General features: G+C 41.1%; 1 protein-coding gene across 1 annotated transcript; it reads left to right on the forward strand.

Moving 5' to 3' along the window:
- Positions 1–171: 171 nt before the first annotated feature.
- On the forward strand, positions 172–15,985 carry LOC309712937 (uncharacterized protein). Its single transcript, XM_082544155.1, has 4 exons — positions 172–492; positions 12,779–13,506; positions 13,894–14,034; positions 14,488–15,985. The coding sequence occupies exons 1-4, from the start codon at positions 338–340 to the stop codon at positions 15,849–15,851; spliced, it is 2,388 nt and encodes a 795-aa protein (XP_082400281.1). The 5' UTR covers positions 172–337; the 3' UTR covers positions 15,852–15,985.
- The last annotated feature ends 3,231 nt before the right edge of the window (positions 15,986–19,216 follow it).

The following is a 19,216-nucleotide window of genomic DNA, read 5'->3' on the forward strand; positions in this document are numbered from 1 at the left end:
ATGAGTATGATTGCTTCACGTACTTTAATTATATTTGCCTAAATCTTTAGTACTCTTAATCTATTTCAGTAAGATTGCGGCTTTTACTTAAGTTAAAGTTTAGAGAGAAAAAAGGAGGCTTGAATGTGTAGGAACCTTCGTTTTCTTGTACTGAGTTTCAGGGGGGAACAAAACAAAGATCGGACTCACTGGCATGTAGCTTATGGAGACGATGCCCATCCCTCGGTATGTTTTTTGCGAACCGTGTTGTGTTCTGTGAATTTTGAGGAGCCACAAGCTGACAAATGGAGGATCTCAGCGTTTAATAAACTCACTGGAGCGCGAATCTGAGCCGCCAATGAAGCTAAAACACGAAGATACGGAAGTAAATGTGGAGGGGCTGCCGCAGGAAGGCAGGGTGAACATCGGTGTTACCTTCCCCAGGTGGAAAGCACTGAAGAGGGACAAATGTTTCCAGACTGACGCTGAACTTGCGTGTTTTCTGCTGGACAGGTAACCTCTGCTACCTATGGGGGAAATATCTTAACCCCGTTGGGATACAGATTGTACGTACGATGCTCCAAAAGTTTAAACTCAGACTTGGGGTGTAACAGGTGTAAATGCGTCATGCTGCTTTTCTCGACCGCGGTAAAGTGAGCCGTCATTTGTGAGCCGCGGTCAAGCCAGCCGCCTCGTATCCGCCGCATAAATTTCCTTGCGCTTTTACACCAGTCTTTACGGTAGCGCCTTTTCGCTTTATATCCTGATTGAAAGCCTAGACTCGCGCACACGTGCGCGCGCGCGAACAGTCGCACGCACATGCGCGCACACAAATTACAATGAAACAGCCCGATACAGTCAATACAATTATGGAAATGTCAGAAATTCATGAAAAATCATCCTGAGTAGTTGAGGTCCAACTTTCAACAGATTCCTTCTCTGGGACACCTACTGTACCTGTGTGCCAGGTTTCATCCAGATTTACTGTAGAATTCCTCAGAAATTAAAGGGTACTTGTATCCACTGCAGTCAGCCAATACAATATAATTATGTCAATTCTCAAAAATTCATGAAAAATCATCCTGGGTAGTTGAGGTCCAACTTTCAACAGATTCCTTCTCTGGGACACCTACTGTACCTGTGTGCCAGGTTTCAGCCAGATTTACTGTAAAATTCCTCAGAAATTAAAGGAAACTTATTTTCAACGCAATCAGCCAATACAATAGAATTATGTCAATTTTCAAAAATTCATTAAAAATCATCCTGAGTAGATGAGGTACAACTTTCAACACATCCCTCCTCTGGGACACCTACTGTACCTGTGTGCCAGGTTTCATCCAGATTTACTGTAGAATTCCTCAGAAATTAAAGGAAACTTATATTCAATTCAATACAGTCAATACAATAGAATTATGTCAATTTTCAAAAATTCATTAAAAATCATCCTGAGTAGTTGAGGTCCAACTTTCAACACATCCCTCCTCTGGGACACCTACTGTACCTGTGTGCCAAGTTTCATCCAGATTTACTGTAGAATTCCTCAGAAATTAAAGGGTACTTGTATCCAATCTAATACAGTCAATACAATAGAATTATGTCAATTTTCAAAAATTCATTAAAAATCACCCTGAGTAGTTGAGGTCCAACTTTCAACACATCCCTCCTCTGGGACACCTACTGTACCTGTGTGCCAAGTTTCATCCAGATTTACTGTAGAATTCCTCAGAAATTAAAGGGTACTTGTATCCACTGCAGTCAGCCAATACAATATAATTATGTCAATTCTCAAAAATTCATGAAAAATCATCCTGAGTAGTTGAGGTCCAACTTTCAACAGATTCCTTCTCTGGGACACCTACTGTACCTGTGTGCCAGGTTTCAGCCAGATTTACTGTAAAATTCCTCAGAAATTAAAGGAAACTTATTTTCAACGCAATCAGCCAATACAATAGAATTATGTCAATTTTCAAAAATTCATTAAAAATCATCCTGAGTAGATGAGGTACAACTTTCAACACATCCCTCCTCTGGGACACCTACTGTACCTGTGTGCCAAGTTTCAGCCAGATTTACTGTAATATTCTTCAGAAATTGCAGGGAACTTATGTTCAGTTCAAGAAAGGCTGAAAGACGACCACCACTGAACAAGACACACAAGCTGAAACATCAAGACTGGGCCAAGAAATATCTCAAGACTGGTTTTTCTAAGGTTTCATGGACTGATGAAATGAGAGTGAGTCTTGATGGGCCAGATGGATGGGCCTGTGGCTGGATTGGTAAAGGGCAGAGAGCTCCAGTCCGACTCAGACGCCAGCAAGGTGGAGGTGGAGTACTGGTTTGGGCTGGTATCATCAAAGATGAGCTTGTGGGGCCTTTTCGGGTTGAGGATGGAGTCAAGCTCAACTCCCAGTCCTACTGCCAGTTTCTGGAAGACACCTTCTTCAAGCAGTGGTACAGGAAGAAGTCTGCATCCTTCAAGAAAAACATGATTTTCATGCAGGACAATGCTCCATCACACGCGTCCAAGTACTCCACAGCGTGGCTGCAAGAAAGGGTATAAAAGAAGACAAACTAATGACATGGCCACCTTGTTCACCTGATCTGAACCCCATTGAGAACCTGTGGTCCATCATCAAATGTGAGATTTAAAGGAGGGAAAACAGTACACCTCTCTGAACAGTGTCTGGGAGGCTGTGGTTGCTGCTGCACGCAATGTTGATGGTGAACAGATCAAAACACTGACAGAATCCATGGATGGCAGGCTTTTGAGTGTTCTTGCAAAGAAAGGTGGCTATATTGGGCGCTGATTTGTTTTTGTTTTGTTTTTGAATGTCAGAAATGTATATTTGTGAATGTGGAGATGTTATATTGGTTTCACTGGTAAAAATAAATAATTGAAATGGGTATATATTTGTTTTTTGTTAAGTTGCCTAATAATTATGCACAGTAATAGTCACCTGCACACACAGATATCCCCCTAAAATAACTAAAACTAAAAACAAACTAAAAACTACTTCCAAAAACATTCAGCTTTGATATTAATGAGTTTTTTGGGTTCATTGAGAACATGGTTGTTGTTCAATAATAAAATTATTCCTCAAAAATACAACTTGCCTAATAATTCTGCACTCCCTGTAGGTCTGTTGACAGAGCTCTGTACAGGTCTGCTCGAGCTGACCTGAAAAGGGGTCCCACCTGTCCAGCAACAACACATGGCATGGAATAATAGACATCATAAACCACAGAGGCAGCACTGTGAAAACAGAAAACCTGAGTGTGCAGCTAGCAGAGGAAATAAACAGCTTCTTCGCCCGCTTTGAAACACCACAACAGCAGCATTCATCTGCCTCAGCCCTGCTCCCATCCTCATCCTCACCTGGTTCCTGCACCGCTCCATTCACTGTAACGGAGCACGATGTCAGATGTGTGTTCCTAGCAGTGAACCCCAGGAAGGCGGCCGGTCCAGACGGAATACGTGGTAAAGTGCTAAGACCATGTGCCCACCAGCTCACCCTCATCTCCACCAGAATCTTCAACCTCTCACTGGATGAAGCAGCCATCCCATCCTGTCTAAAATCAGCCACAATCATCCCAGTACCAAAGAAGTCTCCCATCACCAGCCTGAACTATTATTGCCCTGTGGCCCTCACACCGGTAATCATGAAATGCTTTGAGAGACTAGTCCTTCAGCACACCAAGAATTACCTCCCCCCAGAATTCGACCCCCACCAGTTTGCATACCGTGCAAACAGATTCACAGAAGATGCCATCACCCTCCACTCGGTGCTGAGTCACCTAGAACAGCGGCAGAGCTACGCCAGAATGCTCTTTGTGGACTACAGCTCACCCTTCCACCACTCGCCCATTGAGAGCCTACTAACTTACTGCATCACAGTATGGTACGGCAGCTGCACTAAGGTGGATAGAGCCACCCTCCCAGCATATTTGCAATGAGTAGGAGATGCTCTGTATCTCACTGTACAACTGTATAGTGACAAAGGTATTGGGTTCTTTTCTAAAAATTGCTATAAACAGAGGAACCCAAACTGATGAAAAGTGGCGAATATTTTTTTTCAAATGACTATTTTTAGTGGATGTTTGATATAGAAGCAGAATGACAGAATGTTAAAAGAAGTTACTTTTAGTCATTCTAAGCTGGGCATTGCGTTCTCTGGCTGTTCAAAGCCATGGAACTTTAGACTTTCCAAGCAAATAATGATGGCCATACTGATGTTCTTTTCAGTACATTTTACTTTATGTTCATTTTCATTTTTATGATGTTTCTATTTTTACATAATTCCTCCCACATAGCAAAATTGGTATGGCCTGGATCTGTCCCACACAATGTGCTTACACATGGCCTGCGTACCGCAAAGAATGACGGCCCTATGGTGGCCCAGATCTGGTTTACCAGAGGTGGCCCACACATGAGCCAGCACAAGGCCAGTTGCAGACACACTGCTGGCCCTGTGCTGGCCCAGAACAGTTTCAGCTCTGGCCCCAGATGTCAGCCTAATGTGTACCTTAGCCATGTAAGCCATGTAATAACAGCATGTGCTGGAAGATAATAGTGCAAAAGTAACATGACGAAACTCTGTTCAGACAGTGAATGGACTGATTCTTATACAGCACTTTTTTACTCACCCATATTACTCAAAGTGCTCTATACAACATGTCACATTCACCCAATCAGGCCAAATGTGGCATGCCATCACATAAACAGTGCCATCTTACCATGCCAGAAGTCATCCAGCAGTGCCGGCTTGACACCAGATCCAGGCAAGACCCGTCTGCTATGTGGGATGACTTGTTCTTTTGGCGTTTTAGTTGTGGATTATGTTTGGGCTGTCTCTCTTGCCCTTTCAGTATTGTTTTCTTGTGCTTCTAAGTGTCCCTTTGTTTCTTTTTAGGTTATGTAGTATGGGTTAGAGATATTTTGTATGTTGTTTTTGTTTAATAAATCCGCCTTTTGGATTATTCCCTGATGTGCCTGAGTTCTGTTATTTAGTGTCACTTTGAAAGGACACACATCCAGCATTGACATATAATTGTCCTTTCAATTTTTGATAAACATTACAGTGAATTGAGATGTAACTTGGCCCAGAGGTACGGTAGGACGCCCAGAGTAAGAAAGTGTTGAAAGTTGGACCTCAACTATTATGGATGATTTTTAATGAATTTTTGAAATTTCCATAATTGTAGTGTATTGGCTGTATTGAATTGCATATAAATGTCCTTTAATTTCTGAGTAATTTTACAGTGAATCTGGCTGAAACTTGGCACACAGGTACAGTAGGTGTCCCAGAGGAGGGATGTGTTGAAAGTTGGACCTCAACTACTCAGGATGATTTTTAATGAATTTCTGAAAATTGACATAATTCTATTGTATTGGCTGACTGCAGTGGATACAAGTACCCTTTAATTTCTGAGGAATTCTACAGTAAATCTGGATGAAACTTGGCACACAGGTACAGTAGGTGTCCCAGAGAAGGAATCTGTATTTTAAAAAAGAGTGGACTTCATATTTGAACTATAATGACACTCCCGAAACATCAGCTTCTGTTCTATGGGAAGCAGGGAAAGCTGTGATGAGAGGTAAAATAATTTCTTTCTCATCACATAAAAAGAAAAAAGAAAACAAAAATATTCAGGAATTAGAAAAAAACATCAAATCACTAGAAGAAGCCTACGCGTCCCACCAAGATCAGGAAACATTGAACAAAATACGCAAAACAAAACTAGAATTAAATGAGATAATTGATAAAAAAAACAAAATTCTTAGTACAAAGACTACGCCTACAAAATTATGAACATGGTAATAAATCCGGTCAATTTCTAGCAAACCAGCTAAAAATAAATAAAGAAAAAACAACTATATGTGCTGTTCAAGATTCATCTGGGAACACAATATATGAACCGATACAAATAAACAACATTTTCAGGGATTTCTATAAAACGTTGTATTCACCACAAATAAACCCATCTAAAAAAGAAATTGATCAGTTTTTGGACAACATAACTCTTCCAAAATTATTGGACACTCAAGCAATGGCACTGGATTCACCACTGACACCAGGTGAACTCCAGGAAGCCCTGATAAGTATGCACAATAATAAGGCTCCAGGTCCAGATGGCTTTCCTGCAGAATTCTACAAAGAATTCTGGTCGATTCTAGCACCAGTTTTCTACAGAACGTTGTTGGAAATTAAAGAAAAGGGCAGACTTCCATCAAATATGAATTCTGCAAACATTAATCTCCTGCTAAAACCAGGCAAAGACCCTGTATATCCCTCAAGCTATCGTCCAATATCCCTTATAAATGTAGACCTTAAAATAATCTGCAAAGCTCTCTCAAAGAGACTGGAGAAAATAACCCCCCTCTTAATTCATCCTGACCAAACTGGTTTCATAAAAGGTAGGCACTCATCAACAAATACACGTAGATTACTTAATTTGATAGACTACTCATACAGTAAAAACCTAGAAACTACAATATTCTCTTTAGACGCAGAAAAAGCATTTGACAGAGTTAACTGGAAATTTCTATTTGCAACTTTACACAAATTTGGTTTTGGATCCTCTTTCATAAACTGGTTAAAAATATTATATAATTCCCCAACAGCTTGTGTTAGAACAAATGACCAGACATCCTCCAGCTTCTGTCTCTTGAGGGGCACCAGGCAGGGATGCCCACTCTCCCCTTCACTATTTGCAATTTTTATTGAACCACTAGCAGCAGCAATTAGACAGAATTCAGTAATTAAGGGCATAAAATGCAAGAACGTGGAACATAAAATCAGCCTTTATGCGGATGATGTGTTACTCTTTCTCCAAAATTCACAAACCAATATCTCTGGGGTGATTGAATTGATAAACTCTTTTGCAAGAATATCAGATTACTCAATTAACTGGTCAAAATCTACAGTCCTACCGATTAATTGCTCCTTCCATAATTCCTCTTCTACACCACTGCAATCGGGAAATATAAAATATTTAGGTATTAATGTTTCTCCCAAGCTTGCAGATCTAACTAAATTAAACCATATCCCACTTTTAAAGAAGGTAGAAGATGATCTGGCTAGATGGAAATGTCTACCCATATCACTCATGGGAAGGGTTGCCGCTATAAAAATGATGGTCTTACCAAAAATAAATTATTTATTCTCAATGATCCCAACTAAACCGCCACAAGATTGGTTCAGATCTCTAGATTCATGTATGTCCAAATTCCTTTGGAAAAATAAACCCCCACGTATAAGCTTAAAAACACTACAAAAGACCAAGGATAAAGGAGGACTAGAACTGCCTAACTTTCAGCACTACTTCTTAGCCAACAGGCTTCAGTTTATCTCAGGATGGCTAAAACACACCCTCTTAGATGAACCTTGGCTAGATGTAGAACAAGCACTCTGCAATAATCTAGAGATCTCAGACCTACCATTTATCAGCTCAAACATCCAACGACATGAATGCTTTAAAAGCATCAACATCAGCTCTTCTCTGACAGCATGGTGGGAGTTTCTAAAATTGACGGTGTCTTCATTAATCCCATGCAAATGTACACCTATCTGAAACAACCCTGACATATTACAAAACAATAATATGATAAACTTTTCAGATTGGAGTGATAAAGGAATCAAATATTTAGAACATATACTAGAAGGAACATAATTTATTTCATTTGACGGACTAGTTACACAATATGGGATCAACAAGAAAAGATTTTTAGAATATCAACAAATTAAATCCATAGTAAAAAAGAAATTTAAACCGGGTCAAGTTGAACTACAAACACCACCAAGTGTGGTTCAATTTCTTACTCTTAAACCCCCCAAATTACTATCCAAAATATACAGAATGCTTTCTAAAACAGATGAATCAATATCACTTCCTATTGCAAAATGGGAAGCGGATTTATCAGTTAACTTAGACCTAAACTTCTGGTCTCAGATTTGCTTAAAAACCTTTCATCTAATTAGAAATCCCAGTCTTCCGAGATCAGACGAGGTCGGGTGTGCTCAGGGTGGTATGGCCGTACAATGAGCGGGTGGAGGGAGGTTCGGAGTCTTCTCTCACCCCCGTTCTCTGCGACCTGCTGGAGCAGGGGGGCTAGGACTAGGAGGAGGAGTTGGTCGTCCGACTGCGGTCTGGAGTGTGGAGCCTTCCTGCTGCTGCGGAGTCGGGGCGGTCTGCCTCCCCCCACCGCAGGGAAAAAGGAAACACCACCTGGGTCTGGGTGCAGTTCCCCCCTCCAGGGGCGGGGGCACCTAGACCCGGTTTGTAGAGTACGCTTGGGGAGTGTGATCGTGTGTACAACGTCTCTTTATGTCTGTCTCCACGTTGGTTGAGTGTGGAGTAAGTGCATATGAGAGCATGAGGGTGGGAATGGATGTTTGTATCTGTGTGTGCCTGTATGTCTGTGTCTATATGTCAGGTTGGGTGTCAGGCGCCACCTCTCTGGGGACATCTCATGCCCTCCAAGGTTTGGAGGCCTATCTCCCCCTACCACCACTTCCCCTGCCAGTGGCGGACCCCCTCAGACATCGGTGCGTTGGTGGTTCTTTGTGTCCGGGGATGGGCGTCCAGGTACACACCGGCTCACTCCTTGGCGGCCGCTTATCGGGGCCTGGAGCCTGGGGCTCGCTCGGGCCACTTCGGAGGTGGGGTGCCCCCGGCCTCTCGGCCTGGGGCTCGGTCACTCAGGCGCAGCTGGCTGCCGGCGGAGCTCACGGGCGCGTCACTGCAACTCCCCCTGGCTTCTGCTCCGCGGCTGCTGAGTGAGCCCTCATCTGGGACTCTCCTCAGCTCTTTCTGGGACAGTGGCGCAGCTGCCCCTCTGTTGGTCTTCCTTGGTCTCTTGTGTTCTGGGGGCCTCTGGATGTCTGGAGTTTTGATCTCCTCCACACCTGCTTCACGCCCTGGAGGACGGGGCTGTGGCCCCCCCACACCCTCTAGCAGATTATTACATGAAGGAACCTTTTAAAAAACAAAAAACAAGCGCGTCCATGCTCACAGGTGTACACACGGGTGATCACACCCACAAACTACACCCTTTTTGGCTCCTACCTCAAAGCACACTGTGTTCTGTTGATCTTATGTGCTGCACAATAATGTTTAACATTTAGTATTTACTGTCATATTCCCATATATCATTGTGATGTTGTTTATTCTATTACTCTTGTTCTCTTCTGCTTGCTTTCTTTTTTCTTTCTCAGCAGGTGATCCAGGTGATTGATCTATGCATTTTTTTTTCTCTGCCCGTTCTGTTGGTTTTTGTCTTTTGCCCTTCTCCCCCGTCCCTCTTCTCAGCTGTTTCTCTTTCCCTCTTTCTTTCTCCCCTTCTTTCCCCCAGTCAAGTCTGTCCCGTATTCAGTAAGTGAAAATAAAATAAACAATAAAAGGTGAATCAAATGGACCATTACGGCAAGGCTGGGATGGTCAGTTTGGTAAAGTAAATCCGTTGGGCATCTTTCTTTGCCTTTTCATCTGATGGCAAAAGAGCCAAACGGGACAGGCCAAAAAAAAAAAAAAAAAAATTACAAAAAGTATAGATTTTACAATTATTGACTGCTGTCTTGTAACCACCTTGATAAAACAGAATGATTGCCTAATTAATGATTGAAAATTGTTCCTCTAAAGAGTGAAACAGTTAACAATTCTGCATATTTGCCACAGACCTTACTAATGTTATATCTCTTTGCTGATAGAGTCTGTTTTTCAGTGAATGGCTGTAGTTTGTTTTGTTTTTTTCCAACAGCCTTCCCTACGCAAAGATTCCACTCCTCTAACGTGTCTTGGAAACTTCAAACCATTCGCCTCGGGAGGATGAATTCATGTGAACTGATTAATGTTAAAAAATAAATAAATAATAAAAGAAAAAAAAAAAAAAAAAAAAAAGGATGATTTTTAATGAATTTTTGAAAATTGACATAATTCTATTGTATTGATGGTATTGAATTGAATATAAGTTTCCTTTAATTTCTGAGGAATTCTACAGTAAATCTGGATGAAACTTGGCACACAGGTACAGTAGGTGTCCCAGAGGAGGGATCTGTTGAAAGTTGGACCTCAACTACTCAGGATGATTTTTAATGAATTTTTGAAAATTGACATAATTCTATTGTATTGGCTGATTGCGTTGAATATACGTTTCCTTTAATTTCTGAGGAATTCTACAGTAAATCTGGATGAAACTTGGCACACAGGTACAGTAGGTGTCCCAGAGAAGGAATGTGTTGAAAGTTGGACCTCAACTACTCAGGATGATTTTTCATGAATTTTTGAAAATTGACATAATTATATTGTATTGGCTGACTGCAGTGGATACAAGTACCCTTTAATTTCTGAGGAATTCTACAGTAAATCTGGATGAAACTTGGCACACAGGTACAGTAGGTGTCCCGGAGGAGGGATTTGTTGAAAGTTGGACCTCAACTACTCAGGATGATTTTTAATGAATTTCTGAAAATTGACATAATTATATTGTATTGGCTGACTGCAGTGGATACAAGTACCCTTTAATTTCTGAGGAATTCGACAGTAAATCTGGCTGAAACCTGGCACACAGGTACAGTAGGTGTTCCGGAGGAGGAATGTGTTGAAAGTTGGACCTCAACTACTCAGGATGATTTTTAATGAATTTCTGACATTTCCATAATTGTATTGACTGTATTGGGCTGTTTCATTGTAATTTGTGTGCGCGCATGTGCGTGCGACTGTTCGCGCACGTGTGCGCGGGTATAGGCTTTCAATCGGCACATAAAGCGTAAAGGCGCTACCGTAAAGACTGGTGTAAAAGCGCAAGGAAATTTATGCGGCGGATACGAGGCGGCTGGCTTGACCGCGGCTCACAAATGACGGCTCACTTTACCGCGGTTTTTCTCGGGTATATGTATCAGTGTGAGGTGAAGTGACTCTGGTATAAAGGGCAGATTGGAGCCAGTTTTTAACTCTGAAGATTTTGTGCTCAGCCTGTTCAGCATCAGCTGCGACAATAACTTTCATATGAAGGACTGATTGGGGCCAGTTTTCAGCTCAGGAGGTTTATAGACAAACATGTTGGGAGTCCAAAAGCAGCATAATTTCATTTAGCAGGAAAGTAGGGTTTAAGTGTTTTGGGTTCTTGTTCATAACTAAAAGCAAAGTGGAGTGGGAGAAAGATAGGTAGATGCCTTAACCCAGACCTTCCCAAAGTGTGTGTGTGTGTGTGTGGGGGGGGGGGGATGCAGAGCCATGGCAGGGATGCATGCATCGCAGTATGAAAGGGGGGGGGACAAAACGCTTGCACACTGCTAGCACGGGGCGCCTACAGGAATGCAAAGCAAGAGATGAAGCTGAATATGTTTCCAAAACAACTTCATTCTAAGCCAAAGACTAGAAAATATGGTTAAGCAAATCTTCCCTTTGGTTTCACCTGCACAAGTGCCGAGGTAGGTCTCCCTGCAGAATTGGTTTTCCCTTTGTCAGGAGCAGCTCTGGGCTCTTCAAATCACGGACAAACAGTATCCCACATTCTTGATTTTTATTTCACAAACACTTGTTGTAATGGCTAACTACTGGTGACATTTTGGAGATGACAGTTCTTTATACAGTAAAGTTACAGCGGGATACAAATAATATCAGACTGATCCTGCCACGATTTGTTCCCCCGGTTCAAATCACGGACAAACAGTATCCTACAGCTGTTTATGTTTTTAAACCCATTTTGCACAGAGAGGCATTTTTTAAAAATGTATTGATAGCAATGTTGAACATTATTACACAGGAAAAAAACAACTACAGTAAAATAATCACACCGTGATGCCTCTGTCTTTGTAAATGGAGGGACAGTAACTGCGTGTGTATGTAAGCATGTAAAACCTGCAGATAGTCAGATTAACAGTATTTTGTCTCTATCTGCCTTTCTGCGATTCAACTCATGTAAACAATAACGTGGCGCACAGCGTGACGTGAAAAAGGCACATACCTTTGATGTTGTGTGACAAACTCTGTATTCCTCGTCCACACGTAAACGCAAAAAAGGAGTTTTAAAAAATCTCCGTTTTCGGTGATTCACGCCGTTTACGTGTGGACGAAACAGCTGCGTTTTCAAAAGTACCCGTGTAGGCGTGGACGTAGCGTAAAAGAGTTAGTAGTTTATTTTCTTACTACCTGTAGTTTATTGCACATTACTTGTATTTGCTTAATTGTTTACTGCATTTCGTTGCCCTGTACCTGTGCATGTGCAATGACAATAAAGTTGAATTCTATTCTATTCTAATTCTATTCTACTAAATGTTTGAGGTGTGAAATAAACCGCAGTGGAGCAAAATATGGGCGTGTGTGGTTGGAGGATGTGTTTGTGCGTGCGTGTGCATGCGCGCGTGCACTCACGCGGGGGGGCGAACATTTTTCTTGTAAAACAAAGGGGGCCTAGCAAAAAAAGTTTGGGAACCACTGCACTAATAACTTTTTTTCTGTCTTCTTCTCCTTTAGGAAAAAAAAAAAAGCTTTTCCAAAAACACATTCAGAGTCATGCAAAAAAAAAAAAAGCAATTTCCCCAAAAGATGTTTCATGTTGTATTTTACTGACACAGTCCTGAAGTGACAAAGCACAGATTTCTATATGTGTGGACTTTCCTTCATATCAGACACAAAACTGATGCTGTACATTCACAGTGTGTGTCTTTTTATCTGTCCGTGATTGTTATTTATTCTTGTTTTTTGCACACATGAGTCCACTGTTCCTTTTAGTATAAATCATAATTAAAATAAATGGTATGTGACTTTAAGACATATCCTGTTGTTTTTCTTTATTCAGCTATGAGAGAAGTGCCACACCATCGTCTGCTATGAATGGAAAATTTTCAGATCTTCAGCAGCTGTTGCCAGTTAAAGAAGAGGTTCGCTGGAGTCCCAGTCTGGACCAGCAGGACACAGACCTTCATCACAAAAATGAGGTACGTGAGGGAGAACAGTTTGATGGCCTGGTTGAAGCTGATATCACCAGGTTTCCAATTAGTCCTGTGAAGAGTGAAGATGATGATGAGAAACCTGACTCCTTGCAGCTTCATCAAAGGCCTCTGACCAGCTGCTCAGATAAACAAATGAAAGCAGAAACTGATGGAGAGGACTGTGGAGGACCAGGATCAGCCACTGACCCAAACCCACAACAGAGTCCTGATTCTCTTGAGATGGAAGTCAGCTTTGGTGATGAATTGCATAAACCTGAAATTGAAGACAGTTATGATGGTAGAAAGAAGAGCAGGACACTTGAGTCAGGCAAAAATGAAGATCTGGAATTTAACAGTGCCAACACATCCTTCAACTGCTCTGACTGTGGTAAACATTTCCTTTATAGGCAAACTCTTCAGAGACATGTGACAAGTCATTTGGGAAAAAGGACAAATAAAAAATGTTTTAAAATGAAGCAAAATCCACATTCACAGATGGCGGGCCACAAAGAAGAGAGACTGTTTGATTGTGATGTCTGTGGACATAAATTTAAGAGAGAAGCAAATCTTACAACACACATTAGAGTTCACACAGGTGAGAAACCATTTAGCTGTAACGTTTGTGAAAAAAAATTTAGACATCAGTATAATCTCTATAGACATTTGAAAATCCACACTGGAAAGAAATCATTTAGTTGTGCTGTTTGTAATAAAACATTTTCACAACGGTGGGACCTGAAAAGACACAAGATTGTCCACACAGGAGAGAAACCCTTTAACTGTAGTATGTGTGGCAAAAAATTTACACAGAGGAATCATTTTAAGAGACATATTAGGGTCCACACTGGGGAGAGACTGGTTGGTTGTGATGTCTGTGGTAAAAGATTTAACTGTAAGAGAAACCTAAAGACACACATGAAAGTTCACACAGGAGCAAAACCATACAGCTGTGATATTTGCAATAAAAGATTTTCACAACCAGGAATTTTGAAAAGACACAGGAGCATCCACACAGGAGTTAAGAGCCTTCGACCAGATGAACCAAGACGTCTTGGTTTGATGGCACTCGTGACACAATCAGCTGCTTCAGAACTGGTGCAGACACAAGTCTTGAACAGAGTAGGTAAGTGAAGCACATTCAATTGCATTTGTTGTAGCGTATTAACATATAACTCGTATGGGCTATCAAAACGCATTATTTTCACAATAGTGTATAGCAGGTAATTGTGCTTTCTTCCAAAGCATTAGGGATTTTCTGATAGTGGGGATTTACTCCAAAAATACACTGTCTGCAGCTGCATGACATTCTGGCTCTGACACGGCCAGGATGATGCTTCTCGTTCCAACAGATGTGTTTCACAAATATCCCAGAACTGACACACTGTTCCATTTGCTTAAAATAGACTTCTTTTCTTTTTCTAACTGAAGCCATGTCAAGCTGTACAGATCAGTTGGGGAGGACAGGCAAATAGCCAGATGAGTGACAGGGAGAATGCAGTAAATATTGAAAATAAAACAACCGACACATGCTAAATACTCCAGTCTATGGACATTTGTGTTTCTGGGTTCCCTGCAGATGGTCAGCAGACGTTCCTGATTAAAGAGGAGTTTCCCTTGAGCCCCTTTGTGGACCAGCAGGACTCAGACCTCTACCAGATAAAGGCAAAACAGAAGGAACTCTTCACCTGTTGTGAGGGAGAGTACTTTAATGGGCTGCAGGGAACTGATATTACCAGGTTTCCAGTCACTGCAATTCGAGTGAAAAGTGAAGATGATGAAGAGAAACCTTACTGCTCGCAACTTAATCAAGACAACAATGATTCCGAGCCTCCAAGCAGCTGCTCAGACAAACAAATAAAGTCAGAAACTGATGGAGGGCACTGTGGAGAGCCAGACCCTGACAAAAACCAGTCTGGTCATTTAAAACAAAATACTGATGGAAAAGTTTCTGACTCTTGTGAAACTGAAGTCAGTATTGATGATGATGATGATGATGATGATTGGCAGGAGCCTTTGACAGACTCTGGACCAGAAACTGAAGTCAGTAGCAATGGTGGGAAGGACAGCAAGGCTCTTGATTCAGGTTTAAAGTGTAAACGGTCTCTTCAGAAACATGTTATCAGTAGTTCAGGGAGAAGGTCTTCATGCTGTTTAGCTAATAAGAAATGCTTAAAAGTGAACCGAACTGATTTAGAAGGAATCCAAACAGAAGATAAACCATTTGGCTGTGATACTTGTGGACAAAGATTTAATCAAAACGCACATCTAAAGACCCACATGAGAATCCACACAGGAGAGAAACCATTCCGCTGTAACATTTGTGAAAAAATATTTAGACATCAATACAACCTTAACAGACACATGAGAGTCCACACGGGAGATAAACCATTTAGCTGTGGTGTTTGTGGACAAAAATTTAACCGTAACACAAATCTCAAGACGCATATGCGGATTCACACGGGGGAGAAACCATTTGGTTGTGGTCTTTGCAGTAAAAGATTTTCACAGCCTGGGGATCTGAAAAGACATATGAGTGTCCACACAGGTGAGAAACCATTCAAATGTAGCATTTGTAGTAAAAGATTTACGCAGAGGATTCATTACAAAACTCACATGAGCGTTCACACAGGAGAAAGACCATTTGGTTGTGACTTGTGTGGCAAAACATTTAACAGAGAAGGAAATCTGAAAATCCACAAAAGAGTCCACACAGGGGAGAAACCTTTTGGTTGTGATATTTGTGGACAAAAATTTAACCAAAGCACAAATCTGAAGACACACATGAGAGTCCACTCTGGAGAAAAACCTTTCCACTGTAGCATTTGTGGAGAAAGATTCACGCGAGAGGGAAGTCTGAGGAGACACATGAGACGCCAGGGAATGAACCATTTGATTGTGGTGAAAAGTTTACATGACAGTAATCATAATGTAATTAAATGAATATTTTTTTAATATATGTTGACAAAACATATATAATGCAATGGTGGTTTTTCAGTATTTCTAATTATGTTATTTATTATAAATCTGTAAATTATATAATACTAAACAATAAAACTGGGGGGAGAACTGGTCTGACAGTGCTTCCTTTTTTGTGGTTTCTACATTTCAAAAAAATGATTCATGTGTGCTGCTTGCAGGTTCTTGGACTTATGGCACTTCAAATTAATTTTAGTGTTAAAAAGGAAATGGAAGAAAGACTGGGACCTTTTCGTCATTGTTGCATGACAGAAATGCTTTCAGCAATTAAAATTTTATGATTTATCACACAAAGTAACCAGGTAAAGGTGCCGTTAGAAGGGTACGTTCTTTTTGCCAGAAACCTTTCCTGCAGCTTCCTTCAGTGCTAACATGTTATAGATTCAGTTGACTTTATATTCATATATTTTCAGTTTTCTAGGTTCAAGTTCCTAACCCTAAACCACAGGGGGAAGTTTGTTGGCTACAGAATCAGTTAGGTTTAGGAAAAAAATAATGATTTGGGCTCAAATAAATTTTAGGGCTTTTTTGTGTCTGAAATTCTAAAAAGGCATTTTCTTTTTCAAATGTGTTTTGAGTGGCCAAATAGGCTAACAGATTTTGAATAGAGCCTCCGTAGTACTCTTCATAACATTTCAGCTGCTGCTCTACAAAAATAATTTTTACATTTCTAAGTAAAATTAAAAAGACTACAGTGAATAAAGTCTCTGATGTATCCACAGGTCAGCCTGTGTGAAAAGACAGGGCTTATGTAAGTTAAAGCACTGATTATTGAACAGTCTGTGCTTTTGCGACTATAGTTTTAGAACAGACAACAGGCATCTACATCAGTTCATATGATTCAGCCCTAAATATATGCTTTATCAAAAAGGAAGTTTGGAGACTAATCTTAAAAATAGAGATGGATATTGGTTCCAAAGAGGAGGGGCCTGAAAACTGAAGGCTCTGCCTCCCATTCTACATTTAAATACTTTTAAATGGTGTGAGTGTGAAGTACTCTAATAGGGTGATATGGTACTATAAGAAAATGAGATGGGGCCTGATTATTTGAGACCTTGTATGTGAGAAGCAGAATTTTGAATTCTGGATGTAACAGGGAGCCAATACAGGAGAAATCTGCTCTCTCTTTCTAGTCCCTGTCAGGACTCTTGCTGCAGCATTTTGGATTAACTGAAGGCTTTTCAGGGAGTTTTTAGGACATCCTGATAATAATGATTTACAGTAGTCCAGCCTAGAAGTAATAAATCCATGAACTAGTTTTTCAGTATCACTCAAACACAGGATATTTTTAATTTTAGAGATATTGCACAAATTGAACAAAGCAGTCTTACATATTTTTGTAATATGTGCATTGAAGGACATGTCCTGGTGAACAATGACTCCAAGGTTCCTCACAGCGTTACTGGAGGCCAAGGTAATGCCATCCAGAGTAAGAATCTGGTTAGATACCATATTTCTAAGATTTTCAGGGCCGAGTACAATAACCTCAGTTTGATCTGAATTTAAAAGCAGAAAGTTAGCGGCCATCCAGGTCTTTATGTCTTTAAGACATTCCTGCAGTTTAATTAATTGCTGTGTGTTATCTGGCTTCATGAATAGATACATTTGGGTGCTATTCCTTCTGATGATACTGCCTAAGTCAGGGGTCTCGAACTCCAGTCCTCGAGGGCCGGTGTCGTGAAGGCGACTGTTGTTGTGATTTGGCGCTGTATGAACAATAGATGCACTAGAGGGGAAACAGCGGCACTGCCTCAAAGCTGGAATGTTTTTACAGAGGGAAGTCATTCTTGTTTTTTTCCTCTACATCTTTTCTGACTGTCTTGAAACTTTTTCATGTGTCCCTGTTGCAACACACCTGAATACAATTAGTAAGACTCTATAGAACTTGACTGAATGCTGAGGTTGCTATTCAGCCAGAGAGATACTCCCATACAGCTTATGACAAAATTTAATCCGAAGTGATTGATGGCCCTAATCATGACCTTTTGACCTCCCCCCTCCCCCCGGAAGTGTGTAATGAGCATGACGAATTGCATCCGGAGAAGGGGGGGTGAACCCCGGAAGCGCGCCATCTGTCGCTAAGCGTGTCGAATTGCATCCTGAGAAGGGAGGGGGAAACCTCCGGAAGCGCGCCATCTGTTGTTGGGAAAAAAAAAGTTTTTAGAGGGAGGGACTGCAGCAGGGGAGGGAATAAAAGCAGAGGGAGGAGTCCGTCACAATTTCTAAGTCACAGACACACAAGATGGAACCTTTCATTCTAACCCCCAACAGCGCTCCTGTTTACTTGGACGGGGAAGAGATCTGCTCTCCCAAAGAAGAAGGCTTTGAATATGACATATTCAAATACAGCATATTTACTATGGAAGGCCTCGATCCGGACCTTATGACACTTCCGGAATTACTCCGGAAGTGTCTAGTCATTTTCAGACCTGATGCGTCATGTTCCATAAACATGAGGGGAGGGGTATGGTTCCTGAAGCACAGCGGTGATGCAGCAGCTGATTCTGTGCTGTATAGAGAGACAGAGCGGCAGTTAGTTTTCCGCAAACTCATAGTTTGAATTCTGTTTCGATATTATGACAATTTTCTCTGTTTTTTACAATAGCGGGTGTAATTTTACTTTCTTAAGCTGCACCGGCGTTTGTAATGGGAATAAAGACTGACTTCCTGTAGAGATTTCAATAGTATTTTATTTTCCTATAATACAGACGCAGTAAAAAAACCTTTAAGATACACCATAGCTTGTGATGAAAAGAAGAACTTTCTATCCGCTTGTAACCTACAGGCTGCCTACCCTATATGTGTAAAAAACGAATAAATATTCCTTAGTGAATACTACTTTTCCTTTTGAGAGACTGAAAAACAAACCATAATTGCCGTGACAGGCGATCTTGTTTCACACACACACACACACACACACACACACACACACACACACACACACACACACACACCGCGGGCCAAGGAGGAGTGAGACGGCGGAAGAGTTTTTTTCTTCAATACTTTTACAATAGGTTTTCTCAATAGATAGAAAATGATGACGCTGAGGAGTCAACAGCCGATATTATCATTGCTTGTAACCCGGTAAATAATTTCGTACATCTCCCAATAAAATAAGTCTTAGTGGAAAAAAGCTCATTTTCGAATAAGTTTATTAAAGCACCCCCCCTCTGTGGAAAAGAGTCAACCATGAGGCGAGTTTTGTCAACAGCAATTGTCCATTTGGTAAAACAAATATCCGCCTCAAAGTCGTATTTTACCGTTGCAGAATGTGGAAAACAGACGGCGTTCGCAAGAAGGCAATCAAAAAAAAAAAAAAAAAGGAAATT

Source organism: Aulonocara stuartgranti (genome assembly GCF_965226115.1).
Source record: "Aulonocara stuartgranti genome assembly, chromosome: 8".
NCBI lineage: Eukaryota > Metazoa > Chordata > Actinopteri > Cichliformes > Cichlidae > Aulonocara > Aulonocara stuartgranti.